This window comes from Mytilus edulis, chromosome 11 (genome assembly GCF_963676685.1).
Source record: "Mytilus edulis chromosome 11, xbMytEdul2.2, whole genome shotgun sequence".
NCBI classification, from domain to species: domain Eukaryota; kingdom Metazoa; phylum Mollusca; class Bivalvia; order Mytilida; family Mytilidae; genus Mytilus; species Mytilus edulis.
The window spans coordinates 61,114,686-61,136,139 of record NC_092354.1 but is presented as its reverse complement, the minus strand read 5'-3'; the positions used below and the strand labels follow the sequence as shown (position 1 = coordinate 61,136,139).

The 21,454-nt window shown below is 32.2% G+C and overlaps 2 protein-coding genes across 3 annotated transcripts in view; both read left to right on the top strand.

Annotated features, from left to right (window-relative positions):
- Positions 1 to 228: 228 nt before the first annotated feature.
- On the top strand, positions 229 to 8,161 carry LOC139495956 (solute carrier family 25 member 44-like). Of its 2 annotated transcripts, none has more exons than XM_071284380.1 (4): positions 229 to 297; positions 3,608 to 4,494; positions 4,946 to 5,073; positions 7,327 to 8,161. In XM_071284380.1, exons 2-4 carry the CDS (start codon positions 3,831 to 3,833, stop codon positions 7,513 to 7,515), a joined length of 981 nt encoding a protein of 326 aa, XP_071140481.1. In that variant the 5' UTR covers positions 229 to 297; positions 3,608 to 3,830; the 3' UTR covers positions 7,516 to 8,161. The 2 variants fall into 2 exon arrangements, with proteins under 2 accessions (XP_071140481.1, XP_071140480.1); XM_071284379.1 differs by having other exon boundaries at positions 233 to 356.
- Positions 8,162 to 18,874: 10,713 nt separating this feature from the next.
- Positions 18,875 to 21,454, top strand: part of LOC139495958 (leucine-rich repeat-containing protein 70-like) — a 73,514-nt gene continuing 70,934 nt past the window's right edge. The window contains exon 1 of the mRNA XM_071284382.1: positions 18,875 to 19,167. The gene's annotated coding sequence lies outside the window, so the exon portion shown is untranslated. The remainder of the gene's footprint in view (positions 19,168 to 21,454) is intronic.

The window sequence follows — 21,454 nt, the reverse complement described above, 5'->3', positions numbered from 1 at the left end:
ATATGAATACTGAAAACTGCAATGAATTATTTTTTATAGCCTCAGTCAATCATACTTCGTATTTCCTAGGATTTGTATAGTAAACATTGATTACTATACAAATCCTTGGTATTTCGATTTATTCCGTTTCATTTTGTTCGTTAAGTTTCGTTTCGTTTATTGCGTTTCAATTTCGTTTCTCATTTTAGCACAATCCAGTTTACAGCTCCTAGATAAAATTTGTCCTTTATTCAGACTTAAACTTCCGTTGTGGAAAGTTGTCTGCTATCACAATCTCAGGGTCAGATTGCATAAATAGTATGCTATTACAGGCTACACGTTTGTTTTTAATGCACACAGAATATACCAAAAGAAAAGTAAACCTTGTTATATAGTAACACATATGATACTTCTGTTATAGTTTGTAAATCTAAGGCTGTCCACTGATATCAACAAAGGTGCTTGTACAAAACTGTCACAAAAACATGTCAAGTTACAGTCAGATACAGGATCATACAGGGAAGAGTTACATAAGAGACATATAAATCCCTTAGAGAGACATTGTTCAGAGCGATTTTGATGATTTGTTTGGTGACATCCCATAAGTCACACAACCATTATTCCGACAGCCCATTACCTGATTACTCCGACAGCCCACTATTCTGACAGCCCATTACTCCGACAGCCCATTATTCCGACAACCCATTACTCCGACAGCCCATTACTCCGACAGCCCATTATTTCGACAACCCATTACTCCGACAGCCCATTATTCGGACAATCCTTTTTTCTTACATGTATACAATGGTATAGGTAAATTTTCTCTAAAAAGACCAACTCCGTTCTCTATATGATATTTGTGGTTGTCCGTTTTGATTCCAATTATTCTTTCCATGCGGGAAATTTTTCTCAGTATATTGGAGTTGATACACATGCTTATAGCAACTGCTCAGTCCTTACCCTCGTCCCTATTTCGTTTTACATGTCTAGGTACTTCATTTATCTTTATATTTCATTGTGTGTGTGTCGACTATTAAGTCTGTGCTGTGTTATTAGTTTGCTATTTTTTGCATGTGTGTCTTGATTTACCTTCTTTTACTAGACCTTCGGTTCCCCTTTTCGCGTATCAGGGGAATGAGGTTTCCCCACTATTGACTACATAAATAAATATATCAGAGTTGGATAACACTACCCGTCCTCTTTGGTCGCAACACTTTGCCTCCTTGTATCACTCATCTGAGTTTTATTTAAATCAATTTAGTCGCAGAAATAATGGACTAATGTAGCGTCAGTCAAAATAAGAAAAACAAAGAGACAAATACATACCCAGATCCTTAAAAATAAATAAATATTGGCTCAGAAAAGATGCATGAGCAATTCCAATTATGAATATGGTATCATGTTCAGGAATGTGAATCCACGAAAATACGGAGACAGTACATAGCACTTCCAATAGCGATAGATCAGACATAGTCTGAGAGATGACCATGATGACACTCAATACATTTGTAGGGATACCAATTTTATATCCTGTGCTTATTTTAAAATCTAGAAAAATATGCCTCTTTTATAATGGTTGATGGAGATGCAGGACTGATGATTTACAACAAAACTTATTTTTACGAAAAACAAATATGACGGACATGAATATTTCAGCAACTTCTATCTAAATATTCATATCGGGTCAGTGACTGTATATATGTCATAGAAATATACAGTCAACGCATTTTGGCTGCTTAAATAAAACAAGTGCAATATAAAAGCCAATAACAAACCATTAAAAAATCTAAGACATTCTTGTCTCGTTTGTGTCTTTGTCAAATTGTAAAAACTTAGTACATTATATATATGTGTTTTGTGGGAAACTTGACACTTATTTTTCATTTAAAGATTGTTTTTAAGAAGAAAAATATTTAGATATCATTGATTTTAAGAAAGGTAGTTCAAATGTTAATTCAGAATCGGTGCCCTTCCATTACATTAAGAATTGAAAATGCTACATACATGTACTCAAAAAATTGCATTGTACAGCTGATAAAATTGAGGATGAGCGTCATTTTTCAATCGAATGCTCACTTCAAGATTTATATAAGTCAGTTATACTGTGTGATGCTTTTTCAGATTCACAACTCAAAATCTTCCTGTCTACCGAAATATTTTGGCGGGGGTATCATGAGTAGCTCGCATCATCAATGGTTGTTCTTGATTTATATGCTCTTTAAAGATCCTTTAATTTGGTAAATGAAATATTCTTTTCTGTTAATATATTCTATATACAGATTTCAAATTGAGTACATGTATATATAAAGTATTTGAACTACCTTAGCCTTATGTTATATATATGGAGTTATTTCTTAAAATATATGTTATTACATACATATCTAAATGTAATAATACAGACAGACAAATTTTATTTTACCCTGATACCCTGATACTTGATTTGATATGTGTCTGACTTATGGGTTGTCGGAGTATTGTACTGTCGGAGCAATGGGTTGTCGAACTATTGGGTTGTCGGACTAATGGGTTGTCGGACTAATGGGCTGTCCGACTAATGGGCTGTCCGACTAATGGGCTGTTGGAATAATGGGGTGCAACCATTGGTTCCCCAAGGTGTGCTCCAGTTCTTTTTGTAAATCTGAACCACTCATTTATATTAATTACCCAGTATTACCCAATAAAACTCGGTAAAACCCTGGTTTTCCCAATATTTCCCACCATGCCCACTGGGCTGCATAATACTCATAAAAACTGTGTTTTTGCCAACCCTAGTCTACCATGTCTACGCTAAAGGGCTATGGTATGTTACACTAAAGTGTGATGGTTTGTGCTATTCAATGGAACACGATAAAGCCTGATGTGCAGTTTTTGTGCTAAAGTCAAGATTAGTTTTTCCTCTCACATGTGATTGTTTAACAAATAAAAGAAGCTGAAGCTAGCAAAGTTGAACAACATTCTGACATTACAAATTTATACAAGTCGATTGCGAACTAAATCATTCACATGCCAGTCTGTAATATTTTTGATCGGTTAACTTGATTTGGTAAAAAAAATTATAGGGGCTTCAGAAACAACCATAAACAATTCAAAATCAAATAAGAAAAACAGCAACAACCAAACGACTACTACAGTACTAAATTACATCTAAATAGGTTCATGGCGTGAAACTATTTTATAAAGTTAATACCTAAGATACTGCAATGTAAATCATTTCACTTTTGAACAACTATCATACATTAAATAAAAATAAAAAAACGTGGTATAAATGTCAATGAGACAACTATTCACCAAACACCAACTGTACATTATTTGTAGTTAATGTTGCAACTGATAACCAAACAGCTTTTAACATGGAATCTTCATTTGTTTTGTTTTCTATGCATTTTATTTACATTGTCAAGGAAGCACAAGTAGTCATATTTGCTGTCTTTTATCATGTTTTTATATGTTATACAAAGTGTAAAATATATAATTGTTTGACATTGTCAACCAATAAGATAAGAATTACAGATTCTAGTAAAACATAACACATACATTTGTACATGTCTTGTTCAGACGTATAATGATTTTTTTACTATTTGCTGTTAAAAGATATGCAAGACTTTCAATTAAATTTCATCTTTTGTAGATATGATAACCTGTTTTAAAAAATGCTTAGCACATTTTTAAAGAATTATGCAGAAAGTGAAATCTATTCAACCCTGACATAGTATATTTAGTGAACCAATATGGAGAGGGCTCTAAGGATTATCAAAGCATAACAAAGTTATAAAAAAATATAAGCAGGAAAACAAATTGAAGCCTTTAAACCAAATCAAAAGAAAGAGTCAAAATATAAACAATAAGAAAATATGGAGTTGAGCAGAGATCTAGAGAATGAAATTCATGTGGTGGAATTCCATATGCTGGACAAAATTAAATTTTATCCATTAACTTTAATGACCAGTTTAAGTGTCCGTGGTTTACTTTATCCACTCACACTGGTAAGAACTCGTTTACAGACACAAACGGGTAAAACAGTGTACAAAGGAATGTTTGATGCCATTGTTAAAATCGGTAGACGTGAAGGATTCCGTGCATTCTATCAAGGATTTGGTGTTAGTTGTATACAGATCCCTTCTTCTGTGATTTATATCACTATTTATGAAAGTGTAAGACAATACTGGGCGGCAAGATTAAATAACGGCCACATTGCTTCAATGGTGGCAGGTTTCTCTGCGTCATGTGTAAATCAACTTTTTATAGTTCCATTAGACATTGTGTCCCAACATTTAATGTTGATGGAGGGAAAGAAATCTGCTTCAAATAAACGCATCGAGGAGAAACTACAGAAATTACAGAAAATACATATCAGTGATGAAATTAAAAACAGTAAGTTTGGTGCAGTGAGGGCAATATGTCGTGAGATAATGCAATCAGATGGTTTACGTGGCTTTTACAAAGGGTCTGGTGTGTCATTAGCTGTTTACTCCGCAGGAAGTGGATTTTGGTGGCTGTTCTATAATTTATATGGAAGTAAGTCAATGTCTACAGAGTTTTTGTTAGAACTACAATGTAGCTGTCTGTCAAATTGAAATTTTAACCCTTCATAAATTTTTAGGTCAGTTAACTTAAATGCTTAAATTAGAAAAAAAAAATTACTACTGTGTTTTAGTATACACATGAGTATAATGGTACACTTTCTTGATAGAAAAGTTATTGGAAAAATAGCATAATTAAATAATATTTTAAGTGAATGTCTATTTATAATCTTAGTTAAAACTTTCCCTTTATTATGTATAATTTCACACATGAATTTAATATATACTTTTGTTTTTGGAAAAAGCATTTGAAATTGACTGTTTATTAAAGTTCTACTTATGGTCCTTCTTGTTTGTCTAAAGAATAGCCTAACAATCAACAAAGAAAGGGCAACCATGCAGAGTTAAAATGATGATTGCCTAAATAATATTATACTATTTTGTAGGTTGGATGATTGAAATTTTCCCAGTATCTACATCAAGACTTGCACTTAAAATGGTTGCGGCTCCATTGGCTGGAATCAGTTCTGTTATATTGACCAATCCATTTGATGTGTTAAGAACCAGAGTTCAGGTATGGCTTAATTTGTGTTGACCAATCAATTAGATGTATTTAGAACAAGAGTTCAGGTATGTAAAATATCTGTCTGGCCTGTAAAATTCATAAACTTTTCTTAAAATTCAATTTCAGACCTTTTAGATTCAAATATATATTGTGAAGACTGCTGTCCTGTATTGACCAATGACATTTTGAGAATAAGAGTTAAGGTATGTCTTGTTTTCACCAATCCTTTTGACATGTAAAGAACAAGATTTCAAGAATGTTATGTATTGAACAATCCAAGGGCTCTTAACCTTGTCATTTCCATTGGTTTACATACATCAGTGAAATCAATGAATGTGTTTGTAGATATATGTTTTTGTGTTCTGTTAAATTGTTCCTTTTAAAATTGTTATACAATGATGACTGATGTACCAATATTCTGTCAGACTATTTTATTTATTGTGTCTGTTTAGTTTACGCATCAATGTAAATATAACAGAATTTGATGAGACTGTCATCAAAGTGAGAGGGTTAGCACTATAAAACCAGGTTTAATCCACCATTTTCTACATTTGAAAATGCCTGTACCAAGTCATGAATATGACAGTTCTTGTTCATTCGTTTTTGATGCGTTTTGTTATTTGATTTTGCCATGTGATTATGAACTTTCCGATTTGATTTTCCTCTAAGTTCAGTATTTTTGTGATTTTACTTTTTACATGGGAGATAATAACATAAATAGTTAATAAATCGAGAGGCTCAAACCATCTTTCATTTTTAAGTTGAAAATCTAGTATAAATTTAAAAGAAAGTTTGGAGAAATGTAAGTGGAGATAACTCTAACATTCTTGAAAAAGAAAATTCAAATTCGACAAATGTTTATTTATTGGGGAAAAAATAAAAGAAACTTTTTCATCATTTCATTCATTATGATGTTTCAATATGGGGATAAGATATGTTACAAGTGACAGGATATGACATACAAAATTTCATTTTCCAATGATTTTATTTTATTGAGTGAATATACATCATAACATGTACTTAGAGGAGACACTGTAAATTCAGAAATTATTGTGATGAACATTTTTATTATTACAAAAATGTGACAGCGTTAAAATCACAATAATTTTTAACTCCCATTTTCAAATTTTCTATATGAATTAAACAGGAATTTTCTCAATATCGCAAGTTTTAAAATGGCATTTTAGTCGTAAATGACAAAATTGCAATAATAAGTGCACGCATTCTGAATTTACAGTAGATTAGACTTGATATTTGGAACCCCTGCTTCAAATTTTTCTAAACAAAGTCCAATTTTGACTTAAAAGGTACCATATAAAATAAGGAGATGAGGTATGATTGTCAATAAGACAACTATCCTCAAGAGAATCCAAATTACCTAGATTTTAGCAATGATAGGTCACCATACAGCCTTCAACAATGACCAATACCCATACTGTATAGTCAGCTATAAAAAGCCTGACATGCCCAAATGTGAAACATTTCAAAGGAAAAAGCCTGATTTATTACAAAACAATAATGGAAAAAAATATAATGACAGCAACTAATGGCAACCATTGAATTACAGGGTCCTGATGTGGGACAGGTACATACTGAATGTGGAAATGAGAGGGGTTATCATGTTTTTGTTTGTACTCAATCCTCCACTAACCTTGGACTATAGTCATGCTGAACTCATTGTTTCTCTTTTGAAAAACCTTACCCATTAGAAGAATATTATATAAAAAAGAAGATGTGGTATGATTGCAAATGAGACAATGTCCACAAGAGACCAAAATGACACAGACATTAACAACTATAGGTCACTGTACGGCCTTCAACAATGTGCAAAGCCCATACCGCATAGTCAGCTATAAAAGGCCCCGATAAGACAATGTAAAACAATTCAAACGAGAAAACTAACGGCCTTATTTATATAAAAAAATGAAAGAAAAAAATATGTAACACATAATCAAACGACAATCACTGAATTACAGGCTCCTGACTTGGGACAGGCACATACATAAATAATGTGGCTGGGTTAAACATGTTAGTGGGATTCCAACCCTCCCCCTAACCTGGGACAGTGGTATAACAGTACAACATAAGAACATAGAAAACTAAAGATTAAGCACCCCACCAAAAACTGGAGTTATATCAGGTGCTCCGGAAGGGTAAGCATATTCTGTTTTTTACATATTGGTACAAAATGTATTTGTCAACACTATGTATGCTTCTAGAAAACAAGTGAACCATCAGACTAATTTAAACTGTATTTTCCAGGTACTTGGTGAGAGTTATAATGAAACATTAAAGATTTTATGGCGTGAAGAGAGATGGAATATACTGACCAAGGGAATCTCTGCAAGAATGACCACCAGCTGTTTATTCTCTTTGATGATTGCTTTTGGCTATGAATCAGTTAAACGTTTTAGTTTAAAGGAAGAGTTCAAGGCTGATGTAAGATGGTGATGAAAGAGATTTTTAGGTTATTTAGATGTTTATTCAGGGTGAATATATGATTGTTTGTAGAGGATGATGATGATAGTGATTTCAGAGTGGAAGATGTGAAAGATAGGATTAATTTTAGTTTTATGTCTGAAAGATTAATGATTTATTTAAGAATTTTGTTTGTTTATTTGAACATGTTGAAAGGATTGTAAGGTTTTTGTCATTATTATAGATTTGTTAATTATTATCATGATTATACTAAACCAATTTTTTACATGCAACTATACAACTAGCCCATATATCCTAACCAGTTAAGTTATGTATGCCCTTTCTGGAAAAAATCTAGCTAGGCTGTTGGTTAACAAGGTAAATGAAAAACAGCTAATATAGGCTTTCTAACCATATCAACAAAGAATTTTATTTAAGGATATTTCAAAAACAATTGGTACTCAGGGTGGGCAATTCAAAATTGCACAACTTTATATTTTATTCTAAAATATAAACTTAAATACTTTTCGATACAGTGTCAATACCAATATTGCCTCTTTATTTGTAAATAGGTCTATTGTTGCCTAAAAGAATAAAAAATTGTAAGATAAAAACAACACAAATATTACATATTGTCATGAGTTTCAATACAGTCCATGTTAAAGATTTCATTCAAAAAGTGTTTGTAGACTTATGCAATCAAAAGATATATAAGAAATTTTAAACTATTTATATTTTTAAGTTTGCACACTAAACATACAGGAAAGACATATTTGTATATACTAAGATATTTATTTTTGAATTTTGTGGTGTGAGCTTAATTACACATAGAAATAGTTATCTACATTTTTTTTTACATAAATGTAGATAGTAATGCTAAAATTGGAGTCAATACTTTTCATTGACTTTGTAATAAAATTGGTTGATTTAAAAATAAGAAAGAGAGAATCTAGTTAACTGTGGATTTCTTTTTATTGGATAGCAATTGTCATGTAAATTCTAAATTGTAGGAAGATATAGCAGTTCTTAGTTTGCTAATTATGAATAAATATGCGTGTAATAACTAAATGGTGTTATTACAGCTTCTTGACGTAACATGAATTCAGACATACGTCATGATTAATCACAATGTATTTTGATTAATTCTAAGAAATTATGATCAGAACATGTAATAAGGTTCTGCACAAGCTTCCCAGTAATTCCCAAGTGTGTCAAATAATAAGTTACATGCCTTTAATAACTAAGCCTAGTTATGACAGCTAGGTCATGTAGGTGTATCTTTTAAAAGCCTTGTCTCATTAATTTAATTTGTTAAAAATTATGTATTTAGTTTCTACACAAAGTTTCAAGATTTTCCAAATGCCCACTAAAAATTAGAAAATTTATCATTTATTTAACGAAGAACAAACATATGTTACTGTCGATTTAAAAAAATTAAGGAATAAAGAGTAGACAACTCATTAAAGTATCTGTAATAACATATGACAGATATTTTCTGTAATAGCCCTAAAGACTCGGCAGTGACTGTTAAAAAGATTTTTTTAACCACCTTGTGTGGATGGAAATGATTAAGTATTAACAGAATTTAGAGTGCTGACCACATTGGGTTGATTGAAATAAAAAAGAACAACACCTATATAATACAGTTACAAAATGATAGAAATTATTATTAATTAAGGAATGTATCTCCCTCATGCAAAGCTCTGATTCCTTTCACGGATTTGGCTATACTTTTTGGACGTTTTGGATTATAGCTCCTCATCTTTTATATAAGCTTTGGATTTCAAATATTTTGGCCACGAGCATCACTGAAGAGACATGTATTGTCGAAATGCGCATCTGGTGCAGGAAAATTGGTACCGTTAATTTTATTAATAAAGTGATTTCTTTTTCTATTCTCAGTTTTTTAATTGATAACAATTAATTATTAGTTATGATCTATGAAACCATATTGTTATTTAATCAGAGCTTTTCATAAAGTGTTTTATAATCAGGATTTACAGGAATGTCATGGGATAGGGGAGACAAATCTTGGTGTTTAGGTGTAATACCACCATTGATTTTCCCCTATTAGTCTTTGTTAAATTGGCACTTTTAAAAAAATTGTACAGTATGAACCTTTATTTCAACCAAAGAAATACTTTGCATGTATAAAGTTTAATCCTTTCCAGTGCTACAGTGAAAATTTCACACTACATTTCATTGCATATAAGAAAGTAACCATCACCGGAAGTAAACAACCCAATTTTTACACTGTTATTTACTGGTTACCTGCTTTGGTAACTATGTAACCTTAACTTTCCAAAATATTTTATAAGACCATCAAATCAAAAAGGAATGATGCTTTCAGACACCCAACATACATGTTTATGACTCAGAAAAACTTAAGTGCATTGAAATGCAGGGTTAATTTTCTACAACTGTCAAATTCAAGGGAATATTTTTTTAGATTTACTTTCGTATACAACCAGATGTGACGTACCATGATTTGGTGGTACTACACCTTAAGAAAATGAAAGCCAAAATTGTTCACTTTTCTTTAACAAAATGTAGACCTAAATAGTGCCTATATTTGATAAACAATCATTGAAAATTGATTAAAATTGAATTATCACCAGAATAAATGGTAAAGTATAAAAAAAAATTCTGTTTTAGATATTTTAAACTCCTTGCCTTGTCTAATTTGCTTATCCATTTATTAACTTATTGTATATCTATAGATTAATCAGTGTTATCCTCAAACTTGGTAACCAGGGAATTATGACATACCATCTTGTTTCTAGAAAATATAGTATCACATTCTATCAATATAGCATCACAAAATCAATGATGCTAAAAGGCTCTGGGGAGAACACTGCTTTACAGAACGGTGGGTTGTAATTTTGGAAACCTACATGTATAAAACATTTTGTCTCAAATTTGTAATTAAGGATGATGCCAATGAAGACTGAAAAATTTTTGCTGTATACATTAACCATGTGAATGAGATATTTCCAAGGATCTTACTGAGGAGAGTTTATGAGTTTGTGGATAATTAAAATCTGTCTGGACTCAATATATGCAAAACTAGTGAGTCAGAATATGCATCAAGATTGTAAAACATTGTATCAACTAAGCACATACATGTATGTTATCATTTTATAACATAACTTTAAAACAATCTAAATTTCCTCTCTCTATATTACAGGTAGAGTGAAATAATGAATTATATAGCATGGTTATTCCAGAAAAAAATGTAGGTGGGGGGGGGGGGGGTTGAAAGGCAGTTTTTATCAGCACCAGCCACCCAGACAATTGTAATTGAGTATTATAGTGCATTATAGTGTGAAAAGTTGCTCTGATACCCATCACCCATGTATTATTAATACGATGTGCCTTCCAACCCCCCCATACATTTTTTTCTGGAATAGCCCATACATTTTTTTCTGGAATAGCCCATACATTTTTGTGTGCATTTATTGTTTAGATTGTTGCACAATGCCCTGAATGGACAAAAATGGGAGATTCATTATTGCAATTTCAGGAAATGCTACATTCAAACAATGCTATCATAAATCAAAATGTATGTTGTTTTTTGTATGAACCTATCTGAAATTACACTACTGTATTTCTTGTTAGGATAGCTCATAACTGATTATCTGTATGAAGGTTTCCTTCCATTAAAATAAATCATGAGTTGGATATCAAGAAAAAGATGTGGTCTTGACTTGAAAAATATACCATATTATATGTGAACTTTCTAACTAAATGTTCTTTTATTGAAAATTTTATCAGTTATGATAGTGGTATAAAAAAAATTAATTTAAGAGATTATTAAATCATTTTATTTGATGAAAATACCCCGACTATCTTAGCTGCATTTGTCAAAACCTTTGTTCTTAATTCTTAATTTGGCCTATTTGATTCCAGTCTTTTGTAGATGAAACATGTTTTCTTGTGTAAAACATTTTAGGACTGGAATCATTCTTGAGAAAGTTACTAAATCTCCTTATAAAATGTTGCTTTTAACATAATACATGTAATCAGTCTTTTGAAAATGAAAATATATGAATTTTTATTGTATTTAGTAGTAACTCCAGAATGAAACTTAGAAATAATATTTATTATCTAGAATAACTTCTTTGGAAGTTGTCAGGCTTGTGTATTATATGTATCAGTTTAAATAACATATATTCATTTAATTTTCACTTAGTTTACCATTTAGGAAGATATTAAGTTAACCCTTTCATGCCGAATGTATCCTTTTGGCACACCCGCGCGCATGCCGAATGTATCCTTTTGGCACCCCCGTGTAGATGCCGAATGTATCCTTAAGGATACATAGATTTCTATTTTTAGACGGTCACAGTGCAAACAGTAAAAATAACGTTTAAACATGTTTCTTGGCCCCGTTGCTCCATGGATGTTATGATAAACACCATATGCATTCGATAGTTTAGTATCGGGCGTAAAAACACTGTTAAAATATGTTTTTTTCAAAGATTGTTGAGAAAAAAAAAACCTCGTGAAAAACAAAATGGCGGAATCATAAACAATCGTGGTCAGGAGTTTCATTTCGAGTTGAAACATTGAGAAAACTTAACCTGCGGTCATGAAAGTCGTTTAACTTGAACAAAAGTAGTGATTGTACGTATATTTTGGAGTTGTGAGAAGGATATTTGTAAAACAACCTGAAATCGAGACTTTGATTGTCGCCATCAGGTGCACGACTGTAAATAATTATTTTTCGTTGACGTTTGACAGTCAACCTTTCATTACCGATTGAGTCAGAGTCTTTTATCATCGTTTTAGACACTCTCAGGAGTCTGTAGTGCTACGTGTTTTATTTCTTTTCATTGAAAGGCTGCAGTATTGCAGTATGTAGGTCGACAAAACGAAAGTCCACTTTTATTTAAAATAGAACCGGATATTGACAAAATTGACAGCTGAGTCTATAAATAGTGCGGTTCATAAAAACACGTGTTGTTACATCTCATAGATTTATTATTTTACATAAAAGTGGTTTCGAAAGATTAGACAATATTCTGCAATCTTATTCGTATTTTAATCGAGTGTAAATTATTTTCCATGATGTATCTCGTCTTGTGACAGAGGTTTTTAAAAGTCTTGTTCAGCATACAAAAATTTTAAAAGTTGTTTTGAAAAAGAAATAATGTTGACAGAGAGTAAAAAAATCCTGAAAGATGCCAAGATGATTATTTTTATGTAACAAATTGTTTTCCTTCTCATTTAAAAAAAAAACATTGTCAAAGAAGGGAAGTGAAAAAAATTTATATTTGTTTTAGAAGGGAAGGGAAAATTATTTTTTTCAGAATTGGAAAGGGGGGGGAAAAAAATTTTTTTGCTGAAGGGAAGTGATTTTTTTCTTTTTTCCCCAAAGTGAAATAACATAAGGTGTTGTCTGTTGCTTCTGATTAAACTTGGGATGGCATCATTTATTATTGTAAAATAATACTGTTCCTGTATGTTTCTGAAAACAATATAGGGGTTGATTTTTTGTTTTGGAAATTATGAGGAAGAACTCCCCCCTCATGTTGCACACTAACACAAAAGATGAATGACCAGTGCGGCAGTGCCTAAAGTTTATTACAATTTGTAATGCCAATATAAGCAACCATTTTTAACACTAGGAAACATCTTTTTTGTGTTCAAAAAGGGACTTCAAATGGTATATAAATTGCTTCTTCTCTCAGATGCCAAGTCATATACATGTAGTAGTAAGGAGTAAAAAAAAACCTGATCAAATTGGAAATGGGATAATGGGACCACATTAGGGTCTTGTAGCTGTCACCTTGTAAGTCAGCTTCTTAAATTAACACTGTTTATGGGACTGTACACATAAGCAGGTATCTTCATACCACATTAATATATAGGCTTATATGTAAGTAACACTTGCTGCTGGATGTAAATGATTAATTAATAGACTGGTAACAATGGTTATAGTATAAAAACCTCACTCAAGTAATTTTTATTCACTTTTTGACAAACCATTCCATTAAATAACCCAACAATATAAACAGAAAATAAAAAAAAAATAGTTTCCATTGTCCTCACTCAATTTTAAAATCAAAATTTATGATATGAATCCTCCTATTCAATGAGTATGCAGCATTATAAACTAAAACAAATTTCATAGCTTCCAAATGTTATTACAAACTATATCATGCAGCTCCCTGGTGTAGCTTTCCATCAATGAATTTTAAAACTGCATTTTGCAGTAAAACATGTACATGATGTATTTTAATCCCTTTTTGGCAATAGTTTTCAACAACTTGCATCTGTGTGTACATATCATGAGTTAAATAAAACAGTACCCAGTAGTTGTCTGCATATATTATCTTCTTTACCTCTACTGCATGTGGTTAATAAATTTAACTATGATGAAAACAAATTTATAAAATATTAATTGCCAGCTTTTGGTATTTATTTGTGCTGCTTTAACAAACATCAGTTGATGTATTTGTCAATTTTATGTTATCTTATACATCCTAAATTTTGACTACATAGTTCAAATTTAATTTCAACAATTTAAAAAAAAAAAAAAAATTCACTAGGCTCTTTATCTTGAGATACAGCTGAATATTTGCTTATTTGTAGTACATTTATTAATGCTTAAATATTTTTTTATATTATACAACCCCCATGACCAAAATCAAATTTATTGGAAATTTCATGGATTTAGAACTTTAAAAAAAATCACATGTTTTGGGTTCATTTACTTTTATTTATTGGAAAGCTTTATCTCATTCACATGTGGAAGAATTAAGGCATTACTGGGGTTAAGTCATAAAGTAATGAAGTCCCATCGATTATTAATGCAGTTAACAATTATTTTTAATTAGTTCAGAAATCGCACATCAACGCTGGGGGTATTATACAACTCGTCTCGAAGAGTTATTGTCCGTTATCGAGCCCGAGTTATCTTTCTTCTTTCGAAACCGTAAACAAATGGCGGCCAAAATCTACGTGAACGACAATCTCGATTTACAAGTATTATTGCCAAGAAAACGAAAACGGAAACGGGTTTTGAAAGAAAATAATTCAGTAGCTCATTGAAATAGAATTTTGAAACACACGTGTGCTTAAGAAATGTTGCCGAATGGAAGTGAAAGTGATATACGATAGGCAATGACAAAAATTATCTTCCGACTCAATCAATCTACGTTTTCGACACGCGTTTTTAAGGTAAACTGCTTCTCACTCTATGAAAAGGTTACGGACGCTCAACCTATAATATTTATCTACATTTTATCAAAATTTGACCGCACAACTCGCTACGGTTCCCGAGTTTTCAATGACCAAAACTACGAGGTCGTTTTTGCTGAAGCACATGTGAAATTAATCCCGGTCAGGCAAACGGCTCGTGCAAATAAATTTCGGCCAGGGAATCCCGCGAAAAAAATTAATTCAGTAGTGAAAGTGTTAATATATTTATACATTTGTACAATTTATTATGTTTCATAATTGTTGAAATAATGTATTGTTATATGTAAATTAAAATCAGATTTTGTTTTGTATTTCTTTGATTTTTAAACGCTTTGAGCAGGTTTTTTTTGTATTTTGACCAATGTTTAGAAAGGCAAATATCATTGAAACTGGTTTGACCCCACAACATTTTTGTTCCAATACAATGTGTTTATCGTTTTTTGTATGTCTTCTTTTTGGAGGAGTCATTTGTTCAGGGTGTATATGTTCTGTTGAACTGTGCTGGTTTTTTTTTGTCATTCCTATTTATGAATTTACCAGCACACAATTATCAATTTGAATGCTGAAAGAATTTCTATCTAAAATAGAAGATGTGGTACTATGATTGCCAATGACACAACTCCAACAGAGACCAAATGATGTAGAAGATAAAAACAATAGGTCAATGCATAGCCTCAACAAAGAGCAAAAACCATATAGCATTACAAGCTTTACAAGGTCTTCATTTACCTATAACGTTTTATAATGCTCCTGTCTTAAAAGAGGGGGCCTTAAGATTTACCTTTGTCCATCTGTACAAATCCCTAAATTGTTTTTGATGATGTTTCTGTGAAATTGATAATGTCGCTGGGCTTCTAAAATGTTGTAAATTACAAATTTTTCAAGAAAAACATTTCTCACAAACAGGCTTTGAAATTTTGGCAAAATGGATGCTTCCAAAATGTCGTATGTGAACTTGAACATTTTTGTAAATAGCAGTGAAATAAAAACGTTGAGATTTCTGGATTATACAAGAACTTAGATTATTTTCACAGAAATAAAGAAATGTACAATTATTTTTTGCCCAAAGCCATTCTCCAACGATTTTCAAGTTTTCATACAACATTTTGGAAGCAAACTTTACAAACAACTGACATTGGCAATTTTGTAATATGTCTTATTTCACACATTTTGATTGGTCTAACTGTATGCTATTTTGTAATACCAAAGATGTCCTCCCGCCCAGACCATTGGTGTCTAAAAGTATTTTTAGCCAAAAAAGTCATATACGACATTTTAGAAGCCCAGCGATATATTTTATTGCATTCTTGACAGTCGTTTCAGATGCTGGAAACACCACAGGGAACATTGCTGTAAATCTATCATCAACTTAAAATTCAATTCCTTTGAGGGAATGATTGTTCCCCTTACAACATTCTGGGGTTTAAAGGAATCAGCCTGTCTGTCTGTCCAGATATTTTTTATCTTTTATTGAATCACTTCAAATTTAGTAGAATTAAAGATCAAGCTATGCAAACATTAACGCATGCAGGAATTTTTATTTTCAATAGTTTATTGGAGTAATGTCCCTTTCACCTTAGAAACTTTAAAACTGTGTCATTGCAACTCCTATACGGTTTATCACAACTATATGAAACTTTGTACATTTTTAGACCCTAATATGTAGATATGCGTGATGGAACGACTTTCTTAGTTATGCCCTTGCAACCTGTTCATTTTGGCAGAACTGACATTGTCGAACATGTCTTGATCACATTTAATAATTGGCCAGTACTCCAGTAGTCTGTTTATGTGAGTCCAGTAAATTCCAAATAGGGTTTGAGCTTCATTTTCACCAGATATGAAATATACTGCCCCTGCCCCATACATATCGTTTGAAGTCACTAGCACGTGCACACCATGCCGCCTTACTATGTAGTTGAGTGAAAATCAAATCTTGAAACGGAAAGTTCGTCTTCACTTCTATTTTTTCCAAAGGTCAAAACATAGTGTTGTATAGCATATTTTCTAAATTGATATGCCTTTACATTCTTATACATGTTATAGGTTAAACTAAAACTAAAATTCTGGACTTCCCATCCCTTTACTTTGAGTCTCCCTGGGCATTCAATTTGTCTGATATTCAACAATATTTTTACTCTTGTAAAATCCCAATATGTGTCTCTCTCAGATGAACAATGGAGATCATATCTAGGAAGCAGTAGGTTAACAATTTTTTTATACGACCACAAAAATTGAAAATTTTTTGGTTGTATATTGGTATCACGTTGGCGTCGTTTTCTGCGTCGTCGTCGTCGTCCGAATACTTTTAGTTTTCGCACATTAACTTTAGTAAAAGTGAATAGAAATCTATGAAATTTTAACACAAGATTTATGACCACAAAAGGAAGGTTGGGATTGATTTTGGGAGTTTTGGTCCCAACATTTTAGAAATTAAGGGCCAGAAAGGGCCCAAATAAGCATTTTCTTGGTTTTCGCACTATAACTTTAGTTTAAGTAAATAGAAATCAATGAAATTTTGACACAAGGTTTATGACCACAAAAGGAAGGTTGGGATTGATTTTGAGAGTTTTGGTTCCAACAGTTTAGGAATTAGGGGCCAAAAAGGGGCCCAAATAAGCATTATTCTTGGTTTTCGCACCATAACTTTAGTATTAGTAAATAGAAATCTATGAAATTTAAACACAAGGTTTATGACCATAAAAGGAAGGTTGGGTTTGATTTTGGGAGTTTTGGTCCCAACAGTTTAGCAATAAGGGGCCCAAAGGGTCCAAAATTATACTTTGTTTGATTTCATCAAAAATTTAATAATTGGGGTTCTTTGATATGCCGAATCTTACTGTGTATGTAGATTTTTAATTTTTGGTCCCGTTCAAATTGGTCTCCATTAAAGTCCAAAGGGTCCAAAATTAAACTAAGTTTGATTTTAACATAAAATGGATTCTTGGGCTTCTTTGATATGCTGAATCTAAACATATACCATTTTTGATTATGGGCCCAGTTTTCAAGTTGGTTCAAATCAGGATCCAAAATTATTATATTAAGTATTGTGCAATAGCAAAAAATTTTCAATTGCACAGTATTCAACAATAGCAAGAAATCTTCAATTGCACAGTATTGTGCAATAGCAAGAAATTTTCAATTGCACAGTATTGCGCAATAGCAAGAAATCTTCAATTGCACAGTATTGTGCAATAGCAAATATTTTCAATTGCACAGTATTGCGCAATAGCAAGAAATCTTCAATTGCACAGTATTGTGCAATAGCAAATATTTTCAATTGCACAGTATTGTGCAATAACAAGAAATATCTTATTGCACAAAATTGTGCAATAGCAAGAAATTTTCAATTAGAGTTATCTTTCTTTGTCCAGAATAGTATTTGAATCAACTTAAATCATTGTTTTATACAATATACAATGTATATTCACTTTTACTACCAACTGATAAATTAAAACAATCTTTACCATTCAGTGATAACAAGCACTTTATTTTACATTTTAATATTTTATGATGTATTTAAATGAGTAGTTATTGTTGCAAACTCCATTAGAAATTTGAATTGAGATCAGTTTTGGGAAAAGGGAAAGGGGGAAGTGAAATAAAAAGGGGGGAGAGTGTTAAATTTTTCTCATTTCAGATTTCATAAATAAAAAGAAAATTTCTTCAAACATTTTTTTGAGAGGATTAATATTCAACAGCATAGTAATTGGTCAAAGGCAAAAAAAATATTTTAAGTTCATTAGACCACGTTCATTCTGTGTCAGAAACCTATGCAGTGTCAATTGTTTAATCACAATCCAAATTTAGAACTGAATCCAGCTTGAATGTTGTGTCCATACTTGCCCCAACCGTTCAGGGTTCAACCTCTGCGGTCGTATAAAGCTGCGCCCTGCGGAGCATCTGGTTTTATCTAAATCTTAAAATCCCCAAAAGAGGCATGGTTTGTGAATCAGCTGTATTTACAAAGTGCAACCTATATGGATTTTTTTTAATTAATATAAACCTGTTTTAGCTACCTTTTATTTTATATATCTATTGAATATTGAGACTTTCCAGTGGTTAAAAAATAAACATAAGTAAGGAAGTGATATAAAATATTGCTAATACATCCTTAATGTATATAATGACTGGACAGTTGCCAAGACTAATAAATACATTTGGTGACTGTTATATTATTAACTTTCATAAAATACTTGTAATTACACAATGCATATCGGAATATTATGTGTGTATAATCTCAAGAAGTTATATAGAGATACGATTTCTACTTAAAAATGATGTATGCTAGTATTATAATTATAACTCTTTCGTTATGTATCGAACTAAGCAATGGTTTCTTTGCAAGAACAATTCGAGATGGAAACTGGAGGACGAAGACACACATAGATATAACAGTAATGGGAACATTAAGAGCAATTGAGAAGTATATCAAATTAAACAAAGGATTTGGATCTATTGACGATTTCTTTAGTGATGGTAAGATACTCTGTATGGCAAAATTAATGATTGGCTTGTCGTAAATATCAATACCCAATCAATCAAGTTCATCTAATGCTGATGCATTTAGTAATCAATGACACAGTTTTAATATATAAATAAGAACAAAAAACAAATATACACCACATATTTTGGTCCAGGATTTTGAAAGGGGGCAGGGCAAACTATGCAATGTTAGGAGTGCATTAACAATATATGTGACTCAATTAGGGGGCTGGACCCCTGTCCCCTTAATCCGCATCTTTACATTATGATTTCCATAGTACAAAAATCAGTTTCTGTCATCTTCATCAGGTAAGCTCAAGAGAAAAGGTTTGAAAGCAATCAACAAATAGATAATTATGATGCCCAATGACCGATAAACACACGAATAAAAGTCCGCCGACGATTAACAGTGATCATATATGTTCAAAGATTACTTTTTCAACTCAACTCGTCCGTTGTTATCGTATGTCGTATCTCATTATTATTTGTTAATTAAAGATTTTGGTGTTGGTTGCAGAGCTTGATTGTTTCTGATAAATGTATTCACTTTCACTTTTTAAAGCCCCAAACAAAATCGTTTTTGTATGCAAATCACATTACGTCCACTGCTTGATAAATAGATTAGGTATTGACAATTCACTTGAAAACTCAACATTTACCCCACGACACTTACCAAGGAGGAAATCCTGAATAATCATGGGTCTGTTCTGTGTTACTATGGATTTTCAACCAAAGAAAATTAAAGAACTGGATCTTCCGTCACTGTATTGGATACCTAAACTTCGAAAGTGTCCTTACAAGCAACGTTATATTGCTGGGTCTTCCAAATGCTCCACGAATCGTTTTTCTGAATTATTAACATCAATGGTATCAGCAATCAAAGATGGGCTTCAAATATATTGTAAAACTAACTATTCTAGAGGGGCGTGAATCAGATGTGGATACAAATATATTCCAAAGATCTTTTAGAGTACATACAATCTCAGACTCTTTCATTTTGCAATAGTGTTACAAACATTTGACTTTTCTACACTTTACACAAGTATTCCCCATTCGACACTAAAAGACAATTTGAAAGAGTTGGTCCTGCTTTGTTTCATAAAAAGAATGTCAAACGTCGAAAAACGTATCTTGTCTTCAAACAAAAACTTCCGTGAAACTGACATTATCGAGATGCTTGATTTCTTGATTGACAACATATTTGTTACGTTTGGAGGACGTGTTTTTCAACAAACTATCGGCATTCCCATGGGAACCAACTATGCCTCTCTTCTTGCCGAGTAGTCCTCTTATTCATATGAAACTGACTTTTTACAGGAACTTCTTAGGAAGAAAGAAAAGAAGTAAGCAATATTTTCTTACTTCAATTTCCGCTATATAGATAATGTTTCTCACTAAATAAATCAAAATTTGGTGACTATGTTGAACGCATCTATCCAATCGAAGGATACAGCAGATACAGTTAAGTCTGCCTTATATCTTGACTCGTATCTAGAAATTGACAAAGAGGGTCGGTTGAAAGCAAGACTTTACGACAAAAGAGATGATTTCAGCTTCCCAATTGTAAACTTTGCATTTCTATGTAGCAACATTACAGCAGCGCCTGCATACGAAGTATATATCTCCCAGTTTATGTTTGTGTTTCCTATCACGATTTCCTTGATAGAGGGTTGCTTTTCACAAGGAGGCTATTAAACCAAGATTTCCAAGTGGTGAAGCTGAAATAGTCTCTTCGTAAAGTTTACGGACGCCATCACGAGTTGGTTGACTGGAATACTTATTCTCGCGGATACTTTATTTCGCTTTTAGCCCTTTCTAGCCCACTTTGTGGCGATTTAATTTCGCGGTTTTCAAATTCACCTGATGTAGTTAGATAAGGAAAGATCCAAGTTTTAAATTTTCGCGAAGATTTATTTCCGCGTTATTTTTCTACTCGCGAAAGTGGCGAAAATAAATCGCTGGCGACGATTCAAGTTGGTTTGCAGTATCTGTTTCCCAGATGACAACGGATATGTTCAAATTATCGTTACTACAATCCTGTCCCCGTATTTCCGAATGTGACCTACCGAATAAGACTGTTGTTTGTCTATTAGTCTTTTTTGTTTTTAAAAATGACTTTTTCAGTTTATTTTCGATTTATGAGTTTGAATATTAGAGTGTTGGGACGAATAAGTGCTTAATATATTATATAGACACCTGTCTATTGTTAACGATTGTATGTTTCCCCTTAGATATATTTTGGTTAATTCCTTCGCTGAGTTGCTGTCTTCTTGACGTTCAC